Below are 17,166 nucleotides of genomic sequence, written 5' to 3' on the forward strand. Positions count from 1 at the left end.
ATGGATGCTCAAGTCCCATTAAATGTAATATAGCAAATTGGTGTCCCTTATAAAAAAAATGGAAAATCAAGGTATGATATTTGAAATTTATACTTTTTTTGAACATTTTCAAAGCATGGGTAGTTGAATCCATGTATAAAAATCTGTGTATAAGAAGGACTGACTGTACTCTACCTGAACTCTTATTTTAAAATCCCCTGGTGAAAGACAAGAGAGTAATCTGTCCTGATAGCACTGACCCCACTCTATTCTTTCATCCATCCAACCTTTAGTGTGGGAACAAACAGTTATGTCTGCTGGAATTTTCTAAGTTATTTGACGTTGTTTTCCTTTGCTTCATCCTTTAGATCCTTTGTTACATGTCCATAAGTTTCACCTTCGACTTATCCACGGGTCATATCAAAACCCATAATTTTGACCTCAAAACCTGTCTTTGACTTATACATGAAGTCAACGTATAGGTAGTTTCCAGGCACAGTACAAGGTGTTGGTGATGACCTTTAAAGCCTTTCATGGTTTGGGTCCAGCCTACCTGCAGGATCACCTTCTTCCATATAATCCACCCCACACACTTAGGGCCTCTGCGAAAAATTTACTGCAGCCAATAAAGACTAGGCTGGCTGCGGTTACCCAGAGGACCTTTTTTTCCCTGCTGCTTCCATACTATGGAATGGCCTGTCAGAAGAGATTCAATATATCACCAATCCTGATGGCTTTAAAAGGCCATCAAGACAAATCTCTTCCGACAGGCCTTCCCAGAATAATTCATTCGGACATCCACTTATACGGACCCCCTACTCACTACCCCGAGATGATCATTTTCCTATCTCTGATTGTTTTAATGATTTAAAATGTGGGAATTATGTGGGAATTATGTTATTTTGTTTAGCAGAGGGAGGGGATAGTGGGATTCATTTTTATATTGTATGATTTTTATTATTGTTGTAAGCCACCTCGATTGTATAGGAGAAATAATTTTGATGTATGTATTTATTTATTAAAGTTTTTGGTAAGTATTCTTCTCCTGTAATTTCTCATCCCATGAGTTAGCTCAGTGAACAGTAGGTATTAGAACACATCCTAGCATTATAACATTTTGAGACACTTGTCTTCATTATCCATTCATATCGTTAATGAACTAAATTTCATCTGGATTAATTGGCCCTTATAACTATGGGAAGCTAATAGCTTGGTTAAACCTCTGCTACATTAGTAATAGTAAAATATTGAAAAGGGCACTGACGGTGAGGTTTGTATCAATTCTGTGGTTCACAATGAAAGTCCCACAGGGAAATTCATTTGGATAGTAACCACTTGAATCAGAGCCTCCAATTAACAGGAGGAAAATTGCTCATAATGATTCTTAATTTGTTAAGCACTACATGTTGTAACCACATTAGTCACAAAACTGAGCAAAATAGAAGGAAGAATATTACATATATCTTTTACTGTTCCCTCCAGAAATCTTTTGTTGCATGAAGTAAATATTACCCACTATGATGGGTTGAGGCAGGTGCCAAGTTTATATGCTTGGATCCAAAGATCCTGATGCATAGGCAAAAGGCTCTTTCACATCCACAATCCATTTTGTCTACAATGGGCAATACCCCTTTCATCCAAACTCATAGATTGAGTCTTGGGGCCTGTTCAGACCCATTTTGTTATCGTTGTTGGGAGCAGGAGCTGCAGGTGCAGAAAATCAGTAGACCACTCACACTAGTGCAAATATTGGGCAGGTCTCTAAATTTAGCTGTTAGCTTTAGATTAAAAAAGTTATATCTACAAGGAATGTTTGGATGTAAGCTATTATTGTTGTTTCATTTGTAAGAAAGTAGCTGTGTCTAAAGAGTTCACTTACCATTATGGGCTACATCTAGTGTTAATCCTGCCTAGAGTAGACCAACTGAAATCAATGAGCTTTAATTCAGTTGCTATTACTAAGTCCCATATATTCCAGTGGGTTCAATAGGTAGACTACTTTGGATTTGCTTCATCTAAACATTTGAGTGTCTGAAAACAAAGAGCAAAATTCAAGGTTTTTGGTTTTACTTTGTGCTTCAAGGTGGAGACCCTCAAGCCAGAGGTTAGGAAACTGTGGCCTGTGGGCCACGTGAAGCATGTAGAGCCCCATTTTGCTGTACCCAGAGCTTCAATTTAATTTTTTTCCATTTGTGACTTTTATTTTTGGCCAAAGTAGGTTAAAACTACAAATATGCCCCACACAACCTCCTCACATTTGCCACAACATTCAAAACCGTTTTAAAATTCTGAAAAGGTTGGCTGACAATCAGCCAAAAATGACACTAAAAGTGATGTGATGTCACTTCCAGTAGCACTGGGCATGCTTATAGCAGAAATGATATGCCCCATTTGCAGTTGTCTACATTTGCATTGAGCTTTTATCATCAGAAAAAGCAGTAAAAAAAAAGAACAATTAAAAAAGAAACAAACAAGAAAAACCGATTTTGAAGTGCACTGAACTCTCCAAACAGCATTGATAATGAAGTGCAATAGTTATACCTATTTCATACTACTTTAACTGTAATGGATACATCCTAAGAAATCCTGGGATTTTTAGACTGGTGAAATACTTAGAATTCACTTAGTGTTTTAGTGCTAGTCAACAGAGAAACTTAAGTATTACCCTAAACTACTAATGCCGGGATTCCTTAGGTTGGTTAAAGTCATATCAGGCAGATACAACATCAGTTTCCATTTCAGGATCACTGAAGTCTTGTTTATGTTAGTGAAGAAATCCATCACGAACTGATAGTAGTCATGTACAAACCACGTGTTGTGTATTGAATAGAAAATATGCACAAGGCTTTATCTAACAGAAGCTTTGATTGAGAATTTTGATTCATTGATTGATATTGTTGTATAAGAGCTAACCAAGATGTGTAGAGTTCTTCATTTATATGCACAGAATTCTTCCTCTTCAGAGTCTGGCTTTGAATACATGCATTTACAATTGTGGAATTGAATAAAGATTGCCATGTGCTTAGGTTCACACTTCATTGTAGCTCTTCATTAAAAAAAAATCAATGTCAGATAGGTGCAGCATGGCCCCCTCCATGCTGAAAATGATTTCACCCATTCAATTTGGCTAGGGTAGATGTATGGGGAGGAATATAGCAAAAGCAGTCAAAGAACATAATGCAAAGACTGAACGAATAATATCAACAAGACTTCAGGGAAAACTCATCAATATCACCATCATCCAAGTTTATGTTCCAGCTGCAGAGGTAGAAGAAGAAAAAATGAAAGATTCCAAGATAAAATTGATTACTCACTAAAAGGGGACTTTTTGTTTGATTGCAATCCAACAAGACTGAGAAACAGAACAGAACCAAAGTTTGGAGGAAAATTTGGCCTAGGATCAAGAAGTGATGCTGATTTAACTTTGCAAAGCCAACAATTTTTTCATTACAAACACTTTTTACAAGCAACCAAAGCAGCAACTGCATACATGGACATATCATGATGGCCAGTATAGGCCTGGTACACACGGGACAAAAGCAGCATGCCACCACCGATACTAGGGTTCAGGAGCATGCAGCAACCACACACTCCCAAACCCTAGTACATATGGGCGCCACCATGACTGCGCAGTCCCACCCACACGGAGTGCGCATCCATTACGCAAGCACTGTACAGCATCCATATGTTGCTGTGCTGCGCTTGCATCACTGACATGCTACAGTGTGCTAATGGCGCAGTGATGACAGTGCCCCCGTGCCCCTGAAAGAACCCACTCTTAGCGGGTTCTTTTTGGAGTGGAGGGAGCTCGCGTGGTTTGGTTGCTGTGGGCTCCCTCGAAGAAAAATGGGCAACTCCAGACTGCCCTTTTGGAGTGGTCTGTTGAGCCCCATAGAGACCAAATAGATGACATAATAATGACAAGCTCCATTTACTCTGCAAAAAGAAGAATAAGAGCAGATTGTGACACAGACCGTGGTTTGCTAAATACAAAAACTAAAGAAAAGCTAATGAATACTAAACTGACCAGTATACCAAAATAAGATATGAAGAACATCCCCATAGAATTTAAAGATACTGTGAAATAGATTTGTACTTTTAATACTAATTGACTGGGAGCCAGGAGAACTCTGGACTGAAGCAAGGGACACTGAATAGAAAATAATGAAAAAAGTTACTATCTATGGCCAAAATGAAAAGGCACTCAACTGATGACAGGTGAAACTCTTTAAGCAGTTATGGACAGATGAGAAAAAGTGACAGAAATAGAGTCAGAACCTTAAATGCAACCATTTGAAGAACTGTGTGAAGGAACAAGGAGAACTATTAGAATAACCAGTGCAGAGAAATAGAAGATGACTAGGGGAAAAATGGGAAACAGAATGGTTTCCAATTAGCAAGGGGATAGGTAAGGCAGCATTTTATCACCCTATCTGTTTAACTTTATACTGAACATATCAAACCTAGAGCATCCTCAGGGAGGAGGCATGAAAATGGGAGGAAGGAACAGCAACAATTTAAGATATGAAGCTAACAGCAGAAAATAGCAAATACTTGGAACAATTATTGAAGAAGGTCAAGGGAAAAAGTGCAATGACTGGTTTACAATTGAAAATAAAGGGGGGGGGGGATATAATGACCACAGCTGATTAAATAACATTAAAGTAGATGGTGAAGACACTGAAATACTTCATACTTTGTCTCAGTCATTAATCAGAATGGAGATTGCAGTCAAGAAATCAGAAGATGATAAGGTCTTAGAAGGGCAGCTAAGAAGGAACAAAACATAATCCTGAAGTGTCAAGACATACTATTGAATGCTAAATTTAGAATTGTCTATGCTATCATATTTTCAGTTTCTATATATGGTTGTGAAAGCTGAAGTATGAAGAAAGCTGATAGGAAGAAAATCAACGCATTAGAAATGTGGTGCTGGAGATGAATTAAATGGATACTGTGGATTGCTAAGAAGACAAATAAGTGGATTCTAGAGCAAATCAAGCCTGAAGTCTCCCTAGAAGCCACATGGACTAAATGGAAACTGCTATACTTAGGTCATAGAATAATAAAAAAATGCTACCTAGAAAAGACAGCAATGTTTGGTATGGTAGAAGGCAGTAGGAAAAGAGAAAGACTGCATTACAGATGGATAGCATCAGTCAAGGAATCCACAGCCCTGAATGTGGAACAATGTGAAACGGGCAGATTCATCCATTTCTATACAAAATAAAATTGCATTATCCTTGTCTCACGTGTACTAGTTTGGAAGAATTAACTGATGAAAACAGCATATAATGAGCATTTTCTTTATGTTTTTCCTGGCTGAAGTGAAATTGTCTCACATAACCTCTCATATTGTTTTATTTTAAGTTCTGACTTCAGCACTGATTTTCTTTTAATAGGAGGGCAGTTTTATTGTCTATGAAAGAAAGTTAGACTTTCACAAGCAGTTTCTCAAAAATGTGGACAAATAGCATTGTTTTGAAAATGTTGTTCCTTGTGTCCATACATCACTTCAATGATTATAAAATCTAAAAACTAAAATATGTATTCCAACAGCTATTTTATATACATGGACTTTGTGACCACAACAATATTTCACAGATGTACTGCCATGGTGCCTTTACCGTATTAGCATATGAAACATGTTCAATAGCATTTTAAGACATTTGCTTGCAACATTTCTCTCTTTGGAAATATTCTTTTGTGGAGTTCACTCATTTACAAATCTTAAAAAATGGAAGGAAAATGAAACAGAATTCACAGTCAAAGAAAAATAATGACCATCTCATTTATATGACAAGTGAATGTAAACCCACTTCTGTTAAATACTTGCCATGGGATTTAAGGGTTTAAAAAAAGCGATTTCCACAAGAAAAAAATGCAGCCAAAATTCTGAGCTGAATAGATTACTCATATGTATTTGTTTATTATGCATATGATGCTTCAAAGCTCAGAAGAGAAGATTCATAAGATGTCCAAAGTATTCACTGTACGAGCACTGCATCTTTTAAAACATTTTGAAAGGCAGCGTTTTGGACTTGGGAGGTTTTTTGGTATATTGTAGTTGTTATCCTGTTTATTAAATGAATATGAATTTCTGACCAACCATGGAAATAAAGAGACCATACACAAACATTGGGTTGTAAACAGGCCATTTTATTTCTTTCTAAATTTATTTAATCCTAAACCCCCAAAAGCTGCAAAAAAGGATCCAAAATGGCAATTTTGGGCCTGGCATGCTGCCCAATAGATCATATTATGCCTGCAATTCAGGATTCACTGGCTATAACCTAGAATCTGAAAGAAACAAGAAAAGAAAAAAACAGCAAAATCTGTAAGTCTTGAAAAGGACAAACATATGTGTCATCTCGGAGGGCTTTCTCTGTTGCAGCCCCACAGCTCTGGAACTCCCTCCCCAACGAGCTCCGTACTTCCTCCTCCCTTGATGTCTTCAAGAAGAACCTGAAGACTTATTTGTTCCGCCAGGCTTTCCTACCGTGAGCCTTGTCGTTATGCTCCCCCTTGCAGTGTTTCGTTGTATTCCATTCTACACAGCCACTTGTATGGTTATTATTGTATTGTATTGTTTGTAAATGTTTTTATTACTATTTGTGATATTGTTGGGGAAGGGGGTTGTGATGTTTTTATCTGTTTTTATCTTGCTGTACACCGCTGTGATCTTTGGAACAGCGGTATAGAAATAAAATTTTATTATTTATTATTTTATTATATCTCTTGTATGCCCAAACCTTCCACCTCTGAGTCCTCTGAATAACTTGTGAAGCTAAGCCCATTGTAGACACAGTAAATACATCCCCAATCCTTAATGAATGAGTGCCATATTTAATCCTTTAAAAACCTAAGAATGATAAAACATTGAAGATGATAGAATAGAACTGGTATTTAGTAAAGGGTGACAAATCAGCATGGCAAAATGAAGGGCCATGTGTGACCCCATTGCTTGAGCATAATCCTGCAAGGCAAGCACTGGGCATGGTGACTGGTTGCTGCAGATCTGCAACTGTAAACACATTAAGATGATATGTGTTGCCTTCTTAAGTGAAGGCCCTAAATGTCCTTGTTTTCCTACACTTTTTACTCTTTTAATGAACCAGCACACTTACTTTCACTTGCTCAGATGGTAGCCCTACATTATTTTATAAGCTGGATAGAGGCTGAAGGCCTAGTGAAAGCCTGCACAATGGCCTACACAGCCCCCAGGACCTGTAAAATAGTCCTAGTCGAACATCCTGGAAAAAGGAAACTCTACCCCAAATGTGGGAGTTTATCGTTTGGGGCTCTGGGAACACAAATGGCACAGAATGGAAGGGAGCGGGAAGGGAATGGAAATCACCCATATTACCGCATGGAGGAATGCCACCGAAGCCACTGGAAGTCCCCAATCTGTTCCCCATCTGCCCCACAGGAGGTGATTTTCAAGAATTTTTTGGAATCATCTTTGAAAATCACCTCCTGTGGGATGGATGGGGAATGGATTGGAGACTTCCAGCGGCATTGGCTGCATTCCCCCGTGTGATAATATGGGCTATTTCCCCCTTCCGTTTTCTTCCTTCTCCCTTCCGTTACATGCCATTTGCATTCCCCTAGTTCCATGCAATAAGCTCCGTGGTCTGCATGTGACCCACTGCAGCCTAATTAAGGCCTGTCAAGATAATGGGGGCTTAGTAACTCAATGTATGTCAGGATGAACTGTTGCACCTGGAGCTTTAATGTTACAAGTGGCACAAAGTTCTCAACAACAATTGAGTTGCTGGAGCTGAACTTATAACATCAACTCGAACACTTCTTCTCTGCCAGGCTGTAAACAGAACAATAATCTTGATGGCTTCCTACAGCACCAAATCAATGCCATGGTTTACAAATTCCTCCTTTCATCTCTAGGCCTTTTTCTCTGAATTTTCTTGCTCAGCCTTTTCATTTCCTCCATACTTTCTTTTTGACACCAGAATCCCTGGTACAGTCTTACCAGGATTCCAGTGCCTCTCCTCTTTGCCATGTCATCCCTCCTTGGACTTTTCCTTCTTGGAAGTCTTCCAAGTCTTTCTCCATCATCACTATGGTCTCTTCCACTTCACTTGATGCTGTCTCCTCTTTCTCTTCTTCATTAGTCTCTAGCCCTCAAACCTCTTCAGGCTCAGTGGGGGTTTCCTTCATTTTCCTTTCCTTCAGTTCTCACCATCTGTTGGGCTAGGTTACTGACTCCTGCCATAACCTCACTTTCTCTGATGGTGGCCAGGCTTTACCTGTCCATGGCTGCTAACACTCCTTTAGCTTTCCTACCACTCCATACCTAGGGTTGCCATATCCTGATTTTGGGTGGGAAAATCCAAGATTGGAGGATTCAAAAATGTCCCATCCTGATTGGGCATTTTTTACCCTCCAGTCCCGGATTTCTGCTTTGCTCCAGGCCACATTTTATAAATCTCCAATCTACTGGAGAAAATATGCCTGGTAGAAGACAGAACGCCTCCTCCGGGCCCAGCTGTTCTTCCTCCCTCCCCCTCCAAGATGGTTCTCCCTGCCCCGGGGCTGGAGGGGGCCAAGGCTGAGGCCCTGAGCGCAGCACAGCCTCCTCCAGCCCCAGCCCATGCAGCCGGTGAGGCCTCTCCAGGACTGGAGGAGGCAGCACTCTGCTCAAGGTTTTGGCCTCCTCCAGCCAAAGAGAGGCTAGCTGGCTGTGCTGGATCTTCTGGGGCCAAGGCCAAGGCCCTGAGCACAGCACCACCTCCTCCAGCCCCAGCCAGCGTGGCCTGCTAGGCCTTCCCGGGGCTGGAGGAGGCCTGGGCCTCAGCCCCAAGCACAACAGGCTTGCATCCAGCCCCGGGGAGGCCTTGAATGTGGCACTGTGCTCCGGGCCTGGGCTGAGGCCTCCTCCAGCACTGGGGAGGCCTTGGAGGCAGCGCCATGCTTTAGGCCTGGGCTGAGGCCTCCTCCAGTGCCAGGGAGGCCTTGGAGGTGGTGCCACACTCAGGGGCCTTGGCAGAGGCCCCAGAAGGACTTGGGGTGTGTGCTGAGCCTTCTGCTGCCACCTCCACCTTCCTTGCTGCATTTTTGGGATGGTGGATGAGCAGCAGGGAGGCCTAGGACCTGGTAGGTCTCCCTGGGGGCTTGGGGTGGGGGCTTAATGGGTTTTTTAAAAAATTATTAATGTGTTTGGCCTTTAATTGGGTGTGTCCTTCATTTTTTAATGTCCTACATTTTGCTATACAATTTCCTTGTTTTGAGGAAGGGAATTATGGCAGCCCAATCCTAACCCCATCTGCCTCTCCCTCCATTCCATCTGTTTTCCTTTCTCCTCTGTGCTTCTTCAGTATTTGGGACATTGGCCCCTCATCTTGGTCACTTGCACCATTCTCCCCCCAGCACTATGCTCATCTCTTCGTCCTGCCCCAGTGTGTGCTTCACCTGGCCGAGCCTGCCACCACCCACATACCTCCTCTCCAAAACCCTGCCTTTGCCTTTCCAGGAAGCTACACACACACACACACACACTGGGTGACACCAGGGACAGGGACACCACTGTCATTCCCATCACCTTATTGAGTTCCCCATGGTCTGGCTTCACCCTCTTCTCCTTTGCTCTGCACAGCCACATCATCCTTTTCTAGGCTTCTGGGTTTCTTGGGACATATTTTGCAGCATCTAAGGGCTTGTCCTCATTGAACCCGTTCTAGGCAGCTGGGGCTGGTGAGGTAGACAATGCTAGGCATCCCAAAATCTCCTGTGGGTCACCACACACCCATCAGACTGCTTCAACCAACTGAAGACTCCCCAATGGAAACCTAGTGTCCTCCGCCACTCCAGGACTGAGAGACTGAATGACATCTTCCTGCACAGCCACTTGGCCTATTGTGCCTAGACACAACAGAACTGGGACACCCCCCCCCCAAACTGTCTGATCTCCAAACCATTCAACTCCCTTGATGACACTCTCTCAGTCCCCTTTTTTTGCTCAGGTTGTTGCCACTTTCTTCTGCTCACCCACTTGAACGCTCATTCACTCAATATGTGATGCCTTGATGAAATCCTTTTGAAGAGGGAAAGAAGGACACAGAAAGGGCTTATAAAACCATCAACACCACCACCTCCATCACATGTATAGTACTGTGATGAAATTGCAAGGCCTCCTCTCCATGGAGGCCAGAAAAGATGTCTCCTGGCCTATAATGCTGTACTGTGCAGGAGGTGAGATGAAGAAAGTAATGATTTTATTCCTACTATATGTCCAGAAAGATGGTATACTAAGATGAGTGTAATTGTTTAACGTCACCTTAATTTTCAATTTCAGGTTAGGCATTTCTTACTTCTGAAAATGAAGTTTGGCAAATCCCTCTTTCCATTTACCATGTAAATCACAAACAGTTCAAATGCAACATATTATCTGTGTGAAACTGTCAGGGTCAGTTTCCTTAGGCACTTCCATATACAATTCAGGCATAAATCACAACGGTCTGCACTTAGAGTATTTGAGGGGGAAGAATAAAAAAAATGCCTTATGTGTATTCACTTTTCTCAGATGAGAGGTCAAGAGGCATTTGCAGAACAATAGGTGAAGGAATCTTCTGCTGTAACAGTGCATTTTGAGAAGCTGATCAACCTTAACATGCTGTTAAGCCACCCACACGGAAAGCCAAAATGGAAACAAAAACATTATAACTTTAAGAATTGAGCACCAAGGCTCTGAACAAAGCAAGTAAACTTCTCCAGCTTGACATTGCCATTACTGTGAATACCTTAAAACAAAAACTCAGGACAACTGTACTACTTATATTCAGCTGAAGAATATTGTGATTTTTAAAAAAATATTTTACTTCTCTCCATTATATTTTATTTTGGGCTTCTGAAGCTAAAATTCGTTGCATGCTTGCTTGGGATAAAGTTCAACTGAATTCAGTGGAACATTCATCAATTTCATTAGGCATAGGATGTTGGTTGTTAGTGAGTGAGAAAGAGTGTGTCTAAACACAACCACAACTAATTTGTATTCAAAATGTTAAAAGCACTAGACACTTCAATTAAGTGTTATGGCAAGCTGTATTTTCAGTTATTACTTTCCATGAACTGTTGAAATCTGATGGGAGCTTATCACACAGTGTTAAAACGTGATTTACCAGTCCCAAATTGAATTCTAATTTGTGATGTATCCTGTTAACATCGTAAGGATTTTTGCCACCAATGCTGCAGGGCAGGTGCAGCCCAGGTAACTTCTGGAAAGAATCCAAGTTCAGCTGGCTGATTTGCAAAACTGGGAAACTCTTGGCTTTGCAAATCGGACTGCTAAACCCAGATTCTTCTCAGAATTTACCTGGGCTGCACATGCCCATTGGTGGCGGTGGCAAAAATCCTTACAATGATATCAGGATAGATCATGAATTAGAATTCAATTTGGGAATGGTAAGTTGTTTTTTAACGCTATGCGATAAGCTCCTTGGTTAAGACTCCAGTTTTTGGTATGATGCTTTAGATTCCTCTTTTGAGCAAGAATACTTTTCTCTTAACAGATTGTTTCAGTCTTGAGAGCTGCTGTAATAGTGCTTATCAGCAGGATGGTTATGGCTTTTGTTACTTCATACATGCAGCTCTTTAATATTGACTAAATATTTTTAGGAAGCTGTTCTCCCATATAAAGTATAGAAATAAAGGAATTTGCTAAAATGGAAGATTACTATGTGATAATGAGATGTAATAAAAACAGCGTTTACTGCCAAGTACACAATAATCTACAGTATATGTAATACAGGTATAGATCTACTGTCTCATTTTATTGTATATAACAATAATCTACATACAATAATAGAAAAAGTCATTATTATCTTTATTTGTGGGTATTTTTTTAATTTGTCAAAGGAATATTATTTCTTTTTTATTTATTTTATATTACAGAAACTCTACTTACTGTATGAAAGTATCAATTTCACTGACAGTGGGTGAAAATGACACTGGCCTCTGCTACAACTCAAAGATGAAATACTTTGAAAAAGCTGAACTTAGCAAAACCAAGGAAATCTCATGCCCTGACATACAGGATTTTTTAATACCGTATAGAGAGCCTGAAATCATCTGGTATAAGGTAAGAAATATGAAAAGCTTGGGTTGCTTCCAACAAAATGTTATGTGTCATGTTCTGTACCATTTTCAGTAATCTGAAAATTTCACTTGAACGTTATATACAGCTTGGTGAGATTTAGAAAACTGGAATAAGGAAAAGGATTGCTGAGCCTACATGATACTTGCTGGGGAAATGCCCTAGTACACCAGAGTCTTTGTTAAGCAAAAACTAGAAATAAAATTATCTCCTTCTTAGTTATTTCCAGCCTGATACATGCCAGCTGCTTGCTTTATATTTTACTGAAGCAATATCCCTTCCCCTTAACCATTCTTATAACTGGGCATGCATAGTGACACCAGCACATACACTGTAGTAATGTATATTGATAATAGCATAGCCCTCTTTGGGTGTTTTTTTCAACTTTTTTTTCATTAGGGCTACTTCAGCTTCACTTTTCTCATTTGGAAAGCAATAAATCATAAGAGGAGACATTTCTGTTTGGAGTTTTTTTACATGAGTAAGAAGCTTGTGCAATCAGAGATCATACTTGTATGGAAAGCCTCACAGAAGGCACCTCTCCTCATCAAATATATCACTTTGATGAGGAAAATGATGACTGAGAGAACAAGACTAGCACTTCTCCTCTCCTGTATTGAAGGAAGTGTCATATGTATTGAATAGCAATCTGAACCAGACTTATCTATATCTAGGTATCTAAAAAAATTCTGAACTGTGTTGAAGGAATGTTTCCAGGTCTTTCTGGGAGCAAATGTCCATTATCTTTTATCTGGAAATCTTCAGATGCAGCTGACCTGTGTTGCAGTATTGTCTAATGGGGCAGATTTAGCAAAGAAGACCTCACCTGGGCTGTTTCACCATATGGATTCTGACAGTTCACATACATGTACCCTAGATCCCTTTTCTATGGGCTCAGATTAACTCTGATTCTAAATGGTCACCATATCATGACAGAGCTGATGTTGCTGTGCTAGCCCTCCTTGGTCAAACTGAAAATGACACTGGTTAACTCGATAGCTTATTGAATGACAGGGATTTGCTGTATGGTTTATACTGTGCATTTTGGTGTACCCCAGTGTTCTTAATATAACTGATGTGGGGGATTTGCATTATGGTTTTTCTAGTATGTTATGGACCATACCAAATCTGCTCTCTTTTGCAAAAATGATGTGGGTTTTCCCTGAATATTCTCTATATACTGCTACCAGTCCATACAACATTGGTGGACATCATTGTACACCTAGGGTTGTACCCATTTTGTCCTCCCTCTGCTGATGTAAAGCTGTTGCTTTGCATCAGAAGGTGGAATAGGGAAGGAGACATTTTTCCTTAACAATTTCCCCTGCCCCATGCACCCCTTATACTGTAGGTTCTTTTTACCGATACCAGCCTGGAACCTGGTTGGGACACCGGCCTACTATACAGCTTTCTATAAGAACAGCTACAGAAAAAAAAAAAAAACAGGAGAAATCAAATATCACTTCCACTTTGTTCTTTGGCTAGTATAAGATAGTAGAGGCAGATTAAGAGGAAGATCTACCTTGTCATCCCTTCTCCCACTTTAACTCTATTATTATACTACTACCTACTCTCTATTTGCTTTTGCACTTACTGACACTTCCACATTCAAAAACACTTCAGAGTATATTTCAATATGAAGCCGCCTTGAATTCCATTTTGGAAGAAAGGCAGGATATAAATCTAATAAATAAACAAATAAACAAATAAAATGCATCATCTGAGAAATATATTTATAAAATGCATGTAAATAAATATTTATTTTTGTGTGTTCTGAAACAATGCAGATTAATCTCATAATGGGGCATAACAGTTCTCAAAGTATCTGTATTCTTTTAAGTCCTTCTGTTAAAGGTTACATGAAATCATGCAATGACAGCACATGAATACTTACTATCACATTCAACAAAATACATTTGTACATTGTCTATCTTTGTCTCTTTTTTTCTTCTGTCGATTCCATTGGATACTTCTTAGTTTTAACTTCTTATGGTTTGGAAATAGACTACCTTCTTCATTCCTACAGTAAGCTATTTATCATTGTACACATTTCTTACACTGATAATTTATCAAATATTTTCCAAAATATTGTGTTGGAACGTGCCAGATCCATGGACAGACTATGATTAGGTTGGCCCATCATATCCTACCCATGTGTTCAGCATCTTAGGCTTCTTAAACACCAATTAAAAGAGAAATACTAGAATTAGAGGGAAACAATAAATTTAATTATTTTATTATTATTATTATTATTAATTGTTATCAAATTATTACCCTTTAATAGGAGAATAAAGGGTATTCAACACTATACCTTGTGAAAGAAATGAACTTTTGAGGAATTATCAATCCGTTCTGAAAAAGCATACATTTGTCCATCCAGTTGGAATCAAGAGACAGACACACAAAATGTATGGATAAATTACAGACCACTTCATTTAATTCTCCTTGGGTTGGTCTATATAGGGATGGATATATATATAGGACTGTTTGGTGCAATGTACAGTAAAACACATATAATCTTACCTCCTCCCCAGCTCATGTCAAGGGTGAGAAATCCCTAACCCTGGAAACAAGCTAGTCAGTCTCGCTTGTCTATATCCAGGAAGTCTGAACATGTTGGCCCTCCTCTCAAGCTCTGAGACCTAAAGGAGGAAACCAATAAAATCCAGTTCCAAAGGCTGTTTCCTTTCCCTGAGTCCCCTGACCCAATGGCGAAGTATGAAGCTTTCACTTCCTGGAGATTTCACTTTTCCATACTAACCTGACATGTAAACGATTAAGCTTCCTTCCTCCTATAAGGTCATTTAATATGCCCTTCAAGTCCCTGCTGCAGATCTTATTTTTCTATGGATATTTTATTGCTTCCCCCATCCCCCAGTGAGTAACAAAAGAGGAAATCATTTTGAATGATGGCAACCATTTTGGTTTTTCCCTGAGAAGAGGCAGGGCTTGGATGTAGTCTTGGACACTGTGTTTGCATATGAGCAGCTGTCAAGTGCAATCTTGGTAGTATTACATGATCCTGAAGATCTGTGGAGAACCAAAATCTAATATAGGCCTGTTACAGACTGCCAAAATAAAGCTGCTTTGGGTCTCTTTGGAGATATGCTATTTAAATGATGCATGGGTCCTAAGAGTCTGGAGGTCGCGCCAAAGCCACACTCCATTCCTAAGCACTGGAGTGCAGCTTTGGTGCAGCTTCTGAATTCTTAGGATGCATGCATCATTTAAACAGCATACCTCCAAAGAGACCCGAAGCAGCTTTATTTTGGCAGTCTGTAACAGGCCATAGATTATCCCAGTGTAACAGAACAGTAGAATATTCATGATTTGGAGTGTTTTTAATTGATATTCTATAAGGATGGTATAGAGGAAGAGAACCTGCTGGAATTGTAAGAGAACAAAAGGCTCTTAATTTGCCTTTTGGTATTATAAAACTACAGAGATGTGATTATACCACCCCCTGCTTATGTCCTACTATTTGCAGTTCTAATCTCATATTATAAAGATAAACTTGGGCAAGAAGAACTGTCAAGCAAAATAAAGGGACTATTCAGTAATGTTCCAGAAAAAACGTATTTGTCCACTAAACAAACAGATCACCTGCAGTGTGCTGGTTTAAAAGATTATAATGTTTGGAGCCTCCAGCAGTGTTGAAAAATAAATGTATTCAAATTCATGTAGCTTGTTCATTTTAAATTTACCTGGAAAATTCTTAAAGTAGAACACACAAAAATAGTTCAGAACTGAAATTGTAATATTTGTTAAAGCTCTGTGTAACCTCATTGTATATTTAACATTTTTAATTATTAAAATTATTTAATATTAACATTTGGATTCCAAAAGAAATGCTGACCTTAACGTAATCAGCCTGAATTATTAGTAAATATTTTATTAATAGTTTACATCTCTAATACCTTTTCTAATGACCCAATTGAGTCATTTCATTTGTGAATTGAATGAAATTATTTGGGGAGCAGGGACCTTTTCGAACAACATTTCAGCTCTTTCTCAACATTATTTATCTAATTCCCCCCTCCCTTATCCCCATTTCTTACCAATTATGTTGTTACTTTTTCTTCTTGTGGGAATCCTTGGGATTTAGCAAGAAGCATAGCTAACTAAAATTCATCAGGTGAAGTTTCCATGAAATGGCTGTGCATGAATTTGCAGTTTTTTACCAGCTGGATGTGTGTTTGCCATGCAGTTGTCTTTCCCCTGCAAGTTAAAAACAAAAGCAGGCATAATTCTGACTATTTAACAGTTAAGTATCACCTTTCCCCCTTTGAATGTAGAAGTCTCAAATGGGATATTAGCAAGCAAGAAACTTTCCAACCTTACAGGGAAATGATACCATTGAAAGGTATCCAAACAGTTATCAATGCAATGAAACTGAGGGTTTTTTTATGTAATACAAAACATGAGTTAATATTATGGTGACTCAGCATGTTTTTGGAATCATAAAGTACCTCAAGATCTTTTCAAAAGCCCAATAATAATATCAAATCACCTTGTTCACCAACCATTCACTTTTTTTTGTGGGGGGGAGGGTGGGCAGAAAGTTAGCCAGTTCCTACCTATCAAACTGTTGCAATTGTTGGGGGAATTAAAGTTGGGTTTTATATGACAATAACTAAAAAGAGAATGATTTCAAAAGCTCTGAACATGATCCCAAATAGCATCTTTGTTTAGAGATGTTACACCAGATTTGTGTTGCTTTTAAAAACGTCAGCTTATTCAATTGGGTGTGTCAAATTTAAATGTAAAGAGTGTTATCACTGAGGTACTGTAATTGTCTTTGCATAGGAATGCCAAGTCACAAGCTGGAGACCAAGTATTCTGTTCAAAAAGGACACTCTTGTTATCAGGGAGGTCAGAGAAGATGACATTGGAAATTATACTTGCGAATTAAAATACGGACTGTTTTCTGTCAGAAGAACTACAGAATTAACAGTTACAGGTAATTTGAAATTTCTCAATATGCACTTTTGATTCTGTCTTGAATTTTACTCTCCCATTTCTTACTGATGCTCAGCCACACACAAAAAAGGTGTTTATTTTATAAAGGGTTAGTGGAA

The 17,166-nt window shown here is 39.3% G+C and overlaps 1 protein-coding gene across 5 annotated transcripts in view; it reads left to right on the forward strand.

Moving 5' to 3' along the window:
- LOC149319479 (interleukin-1 receptor accessory protein-like 1) overlaps window positions 1–17,166 on the forward strand; it is a 1,062,352-nt gene that overhangs the window by 606,008 nt on the left and 439,178 nt on the right. For all 5 annotated transcript variants that reach the window (XM_089511794.1, XM_089511793.1, XM_089511797.1 and 2 more), the window contains 2 exons: window positions 11,887–12,073; window positions 16,895–17,048. In XM_089511794.1, coding sequence (XP_089367920.1) covers window positions 11,887–12,073; window positions 16,895–17,048 — 341 coding nt within the window. The remainder of the gene's footprint in view (window positions 1–11,886; window positions 12,074–16,894; window positions 17,049–17,166) is intronic.

Source organism: Sceloporus occidentalis, unplaced genomic scaffold (genome assembly GCF_023333645.1).
Source record: "Sceloporus occidentalis isolate IW3139 unplaced genomic scaffold, rSceOcc1.0.p SCAF_2, whole genome shotgun sequence".
NCBI lineage: Eukaryota > Metazoa > Chordata > Lepidosauria > Squamata > Phrynosomatidae > Sceloporus > Sceloporus occidentalis.